Genomic DNA, 10094 nt, shown 5'->3' with positions numbered 1-10094 from the left:
TATATTTTTTAATAACATTGAAAAAATGTGTAATAAATTTAAAATTTAAAAAATTATTGTTATTTCTTTTGAAAAAAAAATGTTAAAATAAACATTGCTTATGTGAAATATACAAAAGCACTTTAATTATTTTTTTTAATATTTTGTTTAATCTATAAAAAAAATTAGTAGAAATGTTAAAAAATACAGGGTGAGATAAAAAAGACAGCAATAAAGTCAAACACCAGATTTCCAGATCATTTGTGAACTGTGCTTTCTTCTTGGCTGCTCTAAAATATAATGTTTTTTTTTTTTTAAATCTCGGCGTTGAAAATTTTCAAAACATTTCATATTTAAAGTAGATTTGTGTGTGTCTGGTTTTTTTCACCCTCCTAGAGAATTTGTTTACCCTTCAAATTGTAATTTGTATACAACATAACGAATAAATCCGTCCCCAAAAAACAAACACCAAAATTTAAAAAAAAAAAAATAATAATCTCCAAAAAAAAGTTAACAAAAATAAGTGGCAATTGGGAATTTTCATCGAAAAGGAAAACAAAGTGTGGCAGCAGCTGAGTGTTCTAACGGCAGTAGATATGCTGCTGTCTAACAACATCATCGTTGGATTGCTGGCGTTGAACTCACAACAATGATGAGATTGAAAGTGAGAAAAAGAGCATCAAATATTACGAAAAGCTATAACTGAGCAAGAGTCAAAGTGTGTGAGCTTAATAAATAAAAGAGAAGGTGAAAGAGAAAGAGAGAGAGCAAGTCAAGTGCATTTATATTGTTTTTTTTTTTATTGAAATGGAGATAAATCTAAATTACATTTTTGTAAAGACTTTAATAAACAAAAAATTATAAAAAAATTAAGAAATATTTAACAAAACTATACAAAACTTAAAAATAAAACGAAAAAGACTTCATACATATTTAACATGGAAATACCAATATAATGCCTTATATTCATTGTATACAGACTTCTTAAATATAAGAATATATTAATATTTTATAAAAAAATAAAAAAAATCGACAAAATATAAAAATAATATTAAAACACAAAGAAAAAAATACAAACAAAAAATATTAAAACAATCAAAAAAAAAAACTCTAATTAAAAAATGAACTTCAAAATTTCAAAGTAAAAAATTAAAAAAAAAAACACAAAAATATAAAATAAAAAATCATTTTTTGTGAATAAAAAAATCAAATAAAAATTTCAAAATCGTCGGTGAATCGCAATTAAAACAAATAAAAACAAATGGTGAGAACATCACAAAAAATTATGGGACATTTTAAAAACAACTTCAGTGATTTTAACGGACTGATGAACTGATGCATTAAAAAATATAAAATCAAAGATCTGAACCTCTTGAAGTTAAAATAAAGTTTAGCCTCTCCTGAAACGCAACTGGCATCTAGAAATTTCCCAGCTAAAAAATTATTTTGTGACTCAAAATTAAAAAAATAAAAACCAAAACGTCTACGAAATTGAAATGTAAAACAATTACAAAATACATCGCATCAAAAATAATACAAAAATTACCGAAAAACTGCGGTAATCATATTTAAGATATTTTATATAAAATATGTGCAGAATTTTTCAAAGATATTTGAATAAATAATTTCAATAAATTTAAAGTGCAATTGTCGTCAAACACCAAAGTTAACCAGAAATGAATTGAAATACGATTTAAAAAAAAAATATTAACTCAAAATGTATTCAAAAAACAGCGATTTTTAAAAATTGAATACAAAATGATTTGAAATAATTACAAAAGTGTTATACAAAATTAAAAACTCATCAAAAATAGAAAAAAGGCCATTCAATGGATATGAAAGTTTCTCAACATGTTGCAGAGCAATGAGGGAAGCTCCCAACATCGGTGTTAGCACAACCAGAACACCAAAAATATATATATAAAAAAAAAAACTATAAAAAACACTGATGAACATAGAACTGAAAGTTATTTGTAAGACAAAAGTGTTATACAAAAGGAAAAAACTTCACAAAAATACAAATAAAGACAGTTCAATGGATACAAATGTCTCTCAACATGTTGCAGAGCTATGAGGGAAGCTCCCAACATCGATGGTAGCACAAAAACGCCAAAAATATATATAAAAACTATAAAAATAACACGGATGAATTAAAAATAATTTGAAACACCTATCGTTAAAAGTCTGTCAACATGTTGCAAAGCAATAACTGAGGATCTCAAAAAAAAAAAAAAAAAAAAACAATCAAAAATATAAAATTTTACTAAAAATAAACATTTCGAAACAACACTTAAGAGAACTTTGAAATATTTGCTGATCTATATTGAAAAAAAATAATAATACCCCAACAAATTAGAAAAAAACGGTAACAAACATTTCTCAGCAACATGTTGCCCAATGACTAATTGGTTCCAGAAATATTAAAAATATTCAAAGAAAATCATGAAATATTTTTTAAAACTTAACAAAGCGACGCTTTAAAAAGTGTTCTTATTGGGAAAAAGTATTGAAAACCGTCAAACTTTGAGTGAGACACCTTAGCAACATGTTGCCCAAAAAAACAAGGAAACCCTCAATCACAACAAATGACAAAATTTTGAGGCATTAACGAAAAAGGACTTTTCAGTAAAAATACAATGATATTTTTGAATTATATTACATCTGTTTTGAAATCATTGACATGTTGCTAAAGATTTTGAAAATTTTGCAAAGCAACAAAAAAGTGCAAAAATTAATAGTTTTTGTTTAAGAATGGACAAATATATAACGCAAAAAATAATTACTCACTGTAAACAACGCAAGACTTAATTAGCAATTAAAAGTACTGCAAAAATATGCCTTTTTTATAAAAAAAAATCATAAACATAAAATATGCAAACATTCATGAGAATAAAAGACTGTTAACGAAAAAGAAGCAAACAATTATTATTTTACAGTTTCATAAAACAATAAAAAAAATATTCCACAAAAATTGAGATTTTCTTTAGGAACACCAATAAAAATTGCCACCAGCAACATGTTGCCAGGTTTGCAATATACACAGCAAAATACAAATAAACTAAAAAAGTTTAAAGTTTTATCGGAAATATTAAAAGGGACTCGCAAAAACTATAAAGTGCATAAAAAATAATAACAAAACGTATTAATAAAATAATAATAAAAAAAAAAACAGAAAAACATGTTTCAGCAACATTTCATGGCAACATGGTTTCACATGGCTTTTGGAAACATTTTCATATGCTTAAATAAAACAAATAAGAGAAAATTAAAATAAGATAAGTGAAATATTGAAGAGTCATAAAAACTTGAAAATTTTCAAAGTAAAAAAAATAAAAATTATTTTTCAAAAAAAAAAAAAAAAAAATCATAAATTTGTTGACGAGTCTTAAAAATTTTTTTTCTCGTGATGACAAGCAACATGTTGCCAGCAACATAACCTCCCACACTTTCTCATATAAAAACAATTTCAACAAGAGACTTTTAAGAAAATTCCCCCCTTTCCAAATGAGTGTGGAACAGCATCATCAGCAACAAAAGCAGCAGCAGCAACAACAGCAATTGACGGCTATTGAATTAACCAAACCCAATAATAACAATAACAACACCAACAACATTTCAGCAAACGCCAATTCCAACAGCAACAATGGCAATGGCAATAATATCCATTGCAAAACAAATAATGATCTGCTAAAACACAATAATGATGTTGTTAATTTGCACAAAGCCAAAGAAGAGCTATTGGAAAAATCCACCTCTACATCGGCTGGCGGCATACCAAATAACAAACAAAATGGTCAACATTATAATGCGGAGACCAATGGTGGGGAGCACCTAAAAGTTGCCAATGACAAAAGAGAAAAATCCCTGCTCGACGAAGCGAATACCATCATTGACAGCCATGAGGAGAAAAGTGAAAATGAAATTTCCCAACAGCAAAAACATGGAGAAAATGAAAACAACGAGGCTGGCGATGAGGATGATGAAGATGATGAGCCTAGCTTAAATACGGCCTGTATTATAAAATCTCCATTAAACAAAACCCTACTCAAGAAATGCACCCCCAATGGTAATGGTAATTTAAGTCCCTTAGCCTTGAACACCAGTGCCAGCAGCCACACCTGTTGCTGTGACCATGAGGAGGAAACCTCATCTCCCAATGTCCATGAAAGCTCAACACTTGAAGATTTAAGTTCTACAGCGGCCAGTGGTGGCGGCCATGACAAGCCACCGGCGCACTTTGATCCTTTTACCAAAATTCCCATACCCACGACATCATCAATGCCAACAACAACCACCACCACCAACAACACATCGGCCACTCCTTCGAATGCAAATCAAACCAATATTAAGTGTACAAAATGCAATAACAACAACAACATACATTACAACAACTACAATTGTTATTATCGCAAGAAAGCGGCACGTTTGAAACCATCAATATGTCGTAAGAATTGTTGTTTTTGCTAAACCCTACTCACCTTCTATTTTTCTCTCCCCCTTCCCCATAAAAATTTTTTTAGGTTTCCAAAACCACGCAATTTACCCATTTAAAGTGCCAAAAATATAGAAAATTTCTTTAAGAAATAATAAAACCAAAAAAAAAAAACTTTTCCAAAAAATAAAAAAAAAACAATGATGTTCAAAACAATTGGCTTTTAATCGAGAACAAAAGAAAACACCACCCTACCCCGGAACAACCCTTTACTCCAACTTACAACAAGAACAACAACAAAAAAACTACCAATGTATTATCCCAACATCCAACTACAACCCCTACCAACAACATCCAGAACAACAACCTCCAATTGGCGTTCCAGCTTGTTTTGGTATAGATTTTGAATGCAAAAATCCCAAACAAAATTTTTTATTTCAAAATTCTTTTCCAATCAATCAATCAACCAACAACACTTACATACACCCACCCAACCACCCAAAATTCAATCATCAAAATTATGACTTCAATAGGTAAATTGTGTAGAAATTTTTTTTTTGAATTATTTTCTGAATTCTCCATTTGCACATAAAGCCATATTTATTTACATTAATTTATTATTAACAATCATTCATAACATCATTAGGTTTAAGATTATTATATGCAACATTAAATGTATTTAATTAAAATATATACTAATTATAAATAAAGTGAGCAATTAGTATCATCAACGCCATCTACATACAAAAAGAGAAACAAGTCAAGTCATCAATTTATCGAAGCTACAGAACATTATATATTTTTATATATTAAATATGTTCCTTGCAGTTTTTTTTCTATTTATTTTGAAAAAAAAATCAAAAAACTTTATTAATAAATAAAAAAAAAACATATTTTTTACGCCAGCGCCATCTATAACCCAAAAGTGATTTTCTCTTCAAAAGAGAAACAAAACAGACATTATGTCTTTCTAGAAAGACCAGCTGGTTATTTTTCCTGGAAGAATTGTCCAGCAATTTTTTTCTCTCAGAGAGCAAGTTACATTTATGCTCTTTTATAAGAAAAAAGTAAATACGCAGGGTATATATGTGGAAACCTGCAAGCAATCAGCTGATTTGTTCAAACAAAAAGATAACAAGTTCAAAACCAGAAAGTTCGGCCGGGCTGAACTTTGAATACCCTCCACCATTTAGAATAAATAAATTAATTAAAAAAAAGAAGTAAATAAATCATATAATCCGTTAAAATTCCATTAAAATCGTCACAAGTAAACCGGGACGGATTTGGCAATTTTCAAAAACAATAAAATCCGTTAAAATTGTATGTTAAAATCTTAAAAAATACCAAATGTAGCCGTCATACTAGGGTCTAAACGACGACGTGGACCTGCATAGGCAACTTTTGTCATAAGCCATTACAATAATCAAATGCGAAGCTTGATTAAACAAGTTAAAAAGCAGTAAGTTCCGGGCCGAACTTTTAATACCCTCCACCATTTGCAACGAATTTGGAAATTTTTAAAAAATAAAATCCTTAAAAAATTCTGCTAAAATTTAAAAAAAAAATACCACATCTCAAACAATTTCGGTGGGTATTGTACCTAAAATCGTCAAAATACCGAATATAGGGAGGTACTGATATATGGGGCCCATACGAAGACCTGGACCCGCACAGACAATTTTCTGTCACAGACTGTAATTCCCATAATGAACTTCAAATACCAATTTTGAAACATTTCCGGTGAATAATGTCGCTAACATCATCAAAATACCGAATATAGGGAGGTACCGTTATATGGGGGCTATATGAAGACGTGGACATGCACCGACAATTTTCTGTAATGGGTTGTAGTATTCATTACGAACATTAAATACCAAATTTGAAACGATTCCGGTGAATAATTTCGCTTAATCTCATAAAAATACCGAATATTGGGAGCTACCGTTATATGGGGGCTATACGAAGACGTGGACCGGCACAGACAATTTTCTGTCTTAGGCTGTAGTATCAATTTCGAACTTCAAATACCAAATTCCGGTGAATAATGTCGCCAAAACCAACATAGTACCGAATATCGGGAGGTACCGTTATATGGGGGCTATACGAAGACGTGGACCTACATGACTCATTTTCAATACCAAAAGTCCTGCAAACATTATATACATTTGAGTAAAATTGTATCAACCTACTTCAATTCTTTCGGTAGCTAGAGTGATTTCCACAGACGCACGGACGCAACATGTGCAGGGTGTGAAAAAACTGCAACAAAGTCAAACGCCGTAATTTTGACATTTCTTTTTAAATTTTATTGAATAAAATAAAAAAAATGTCGTAAATATTATCAAATTTTAGAATTAGTTTAGATTTGATCGAATTTGTCACCTTTGGCACGAATTATGGCCTTTAAACGGCCAATGAAAGCGTCACACGCTGCCTGAATGTAGCTTTGCGGTATTTTGGCCCATTCCCGGCGAAGCACTTGCTTGAGGTAATCGACACTTTGGTATTTTTTAGTGCCAACCTTGCTTTCCAAAATACTCCAGACACAATAGTCCAACGGATTGGTATCCAGAGATTTTTGTGGCCATTGTGCGCTGGAAATGAAGAGCGGAACCTTAATTTGTAACCAATCTTGGGTGTCCCATGCTGAGTGCGATGGTGCTGAGTCCTGTTGGAATATCCAAGGTCTGCGGCCAAAATGTTTGCATGCCCAAGGCTTTAATACACCCTCCAAAATATTTTCGCGATAATATTCGGCATTTATTCTGATGCCACGGTCGATTAATACGAGCGGAGAGCTTGAGTTCTGGTAGCCAACCGAAGTTTCACATTTTCAGCTGACCTCTTTGGCAAAAAAACAGGTCGGCGGAGCCGAACTTTTAATACCCTCCACCATTTGCAAGAAACTTGAAAAATGTCAACAAATTCCGAAAAATATCATTCAAGTGATGATTTTTATACGGGGGCTAAACGAAGAGGTGGACCTGCATAAGTTTTTTTTTCTTTTTGTCATAGGCTGTAGTACCCAATAAGATCTTGAAATACGAAATTTTAAATAATTCCGGGGATTTATTGCCGCATGAAATAAAGAGTGACATGTGATTGCAACATGAAACTGAACTCTCACCCCTTTTGGATGCAAAAAATCTGTTATTGTCTGACTTTCAAATTTTTATGAAACCCGCAATACTTTTGAGCTTTTAATAAAGAATCCAATAATTCTAGACTTTAGTAATATTCTTGTTATGCATCTGTAGATGAATCTGAATAAAAGTTTGCAGTATTCGAGGCTACCATTGTTTCAAACCCACAACGGTGTCGTAATCTACCTGGAACATTTATTTAAATATTTTTTCCATAAATTCTTTATTATTGAGTTTTTCGGATTTTTAAAGTGTTTTAAATTATCTATTTTTAAACATGGAATATTTAATTTTCTTATTTTGGTCATAATTTCTTCATTATTGAGTTATTCACAGTTTTAATGTATCACAGCAGGCAATGCTATATTCCTTGGGCACCAACTAGAAGAATTCCCTTCCCTATATCCTTGGGCACCAACTAGAAGAATACCCTTCCCTATCTCATAGAAACATATTAAAGTTTTCGTTTTTTTTTTATTTGAATTTTCCCTCTGTAACAAGAGTTATAAATCTTGCTGACATATCTCCTCATGAACACAAAGAACCAGCTGATTCAAAATCAAAGGCCTGACATTTTATAAACATTAACACAAAAAACACCCCCACCCCTGTCCCAACAAAAATCAAAAAACTCGTTTCAAAAAATAACAGAAAATTGTAGGCTAGCCAGTCAAATCTATGGCCGAGTTTTTTCTTCCATTTTTTTAAAAATCAACAACCCAAAAATGCCGGCTACACAAATGCCCAGCAACACACACACACACGCACGTAACCCCCCATATCTACTAAGTTTGTTGTTTGTTACAACAACACCAAAGACACATTGTTTTAACAAATGTAAATGCGTGTGCATACAATCCAAAGCTCACGTACAACAGATGACGAAAAGAGAGAGAGCACAACAATCCTCTCCTCTCATTTGATCGTGGGGTTCTTGCCTTCTCAAACTCAGTGGAGACAGACAAATAAAAACAATTATTTATTTTTTTTTCTTTTATTTCGTTCATATATTTTATTTGTGATGGTTTTCGATATGACTGATTGACTTTCGGTGCGTGCGTGAGTAAGTGAGTTTGTACACCATAACGACAACCAAACATACACACACAGAAAAAGCCAGCGAAAAAAAAAACGATCCAACAAAACTATTTGACCCATTTTCATTATCAAACATAAGATTAATTCTAAACAATAAAAAAAATTGAAACAATAACAACGATGGAGCAGCAGCGGCGAAAAGAACAACAAACAGCCAGTTTATTGCTACAACAACAATAACAGCACTGACTGCTGCAGGCTGACTATGAGTTTTGCTCCCCAATGACTGCCCACACATACACACACACACTTACTCATTGCTACAACAGCAGCAAAGAAGGCATTTGTTCTGCCTTGTTGACTAGCTAGCTGACTTGCTGGGCTTACGGGCGCATAACACTGAGTGCGTCAAAAGTAAGGCAAATAGTCAAACGGCTACATGTTTTAATATCTAAGCAGAGTTCTTGATAATGTGCTGATCATTTCCATTATCACAGTACCAATAAATGAGATGGTGTTAGTAATCCCCCACCATCCACCTATTCAACGGGGAAACGCACAAAGAGTGCGTGACTTTAAGCTACGTTTGTTTTTCTTTTCTATTTACATTAGACAAATGCATTTCTCTTTTCTTCTCTTTCTGTTTTTCCCCTCCTCTTTCTTTCTTGACAAGATAAGCCCGTCCATGAAGTTCATAAAGTTATGGTTTCATAAATGAGTTTTATTATTTTTGTTAGTGTTTGTGTTGGGTCATAAAAGTGGCGGTTTAGTGGGAAAAAGATTCGAAAGTAAAGAGGTACTCATCACTGCATTGCATAATGCATTATACTTCATGAGGGCGAGGGCTAAAGGTATTAATTTTAATTAACGTTAGGCTTGTTACTTGGTCGATGATAAGCCCTTTTACAGGGTTCAATGTACGCTTTTACAAAATACTCCGTTGTAAATCATGAGCATATATAGAGGTAAAAACTTGCCATGTTATCAATTTTGAGGTTATAAAAATACACCAGTAAGGAAATGTCAAAAGTCGGGCGGAAGCTATAGCTATATTTGAACCGATTTTCATTAAATTAGAAGTACTTGTTTCTAGGAAGAGTTCAGTCGGAATTTCCAAGATTTAGTTCATTTGGGCTGATATTAGCCATTTAGTGCACAATAAACCTGATATCAAATAAAGATACTTTTATATGGGAGCTATATCCAAATCTGATCCGATCTCAACAAAATTTAACAGAGGTATTTCTGGGGTAAAAACTCGACATGAGGTAAAAACTCGACATGCCATCAATTTATGGTTATAAAAGTAAACCAGTAAGGAAAGGTCAAAAGACGGGCGGCAGCTATAGCTGTATCTGATGAGATTTTCACCAAATTTGAAGTACTTGTTTCTAGGATGAGTTCAGTCGGAACTTGGGCCGGTATTAGTCATTTGGTGCACAATAAACCTGATATCAAATAAAGGTACATATATATGGGAGCTATGTCCAAATCTGATCCGA

General features: G+C 32.1%; 2 protein-coding genes across 2 annotated transcripts in view; both read left to right on the top strand.

The window, feature by feature from the left end:
* The first annotated feature begins 3483 nt into the window (after positions 1-3483).
* On the top strand, positions 3484-4446 carry LOC131800884 (uncharacterized protein DDB_G0288805-like). Its single transcript, XM_059118740.1, has one exon. It carries the CDS (start codon positions 3484-3486, stop codon positions 4444-4446), a length of 963 nt encoding a protein of 320 aa, XP_058974723.1.
* A 190-nt stretch (positions 4447-4636) lies between these two features.
* LOC101890189 (hormone receptor 4) overlaps positions 4637-10094 on the top strand; it is a 35452-nt gene continuing 29994 nt past the window's right edge. Inside the window, 1 exon segment of the mRNA XM_059118641.1 lies at positions 4637-4944. Within this exon segment, the coding sequence (XP_058974624.1) occupies positions 4932-4944 (13 nt within the window). The 5' untranslated portion in view covers positions 4637-4931.

Source organism: Musca domestica, unplaced genomic scaffold (assembly GCF_030504385.1).
Source record: "Musca domestica strain aabys unplaced genomic scaffold, Musca_domestica.polishedcontigs.V.1.1 13, whole genome shotgun sequence".
NCBI lineage: Eukaryota > Metazoa > Arthropoda > Insecta > Diptera > Muscidae > Musca > Musca domestica.
This window is presented reverse-complemented; position numbering and strand designations above follow the sequence as displayed.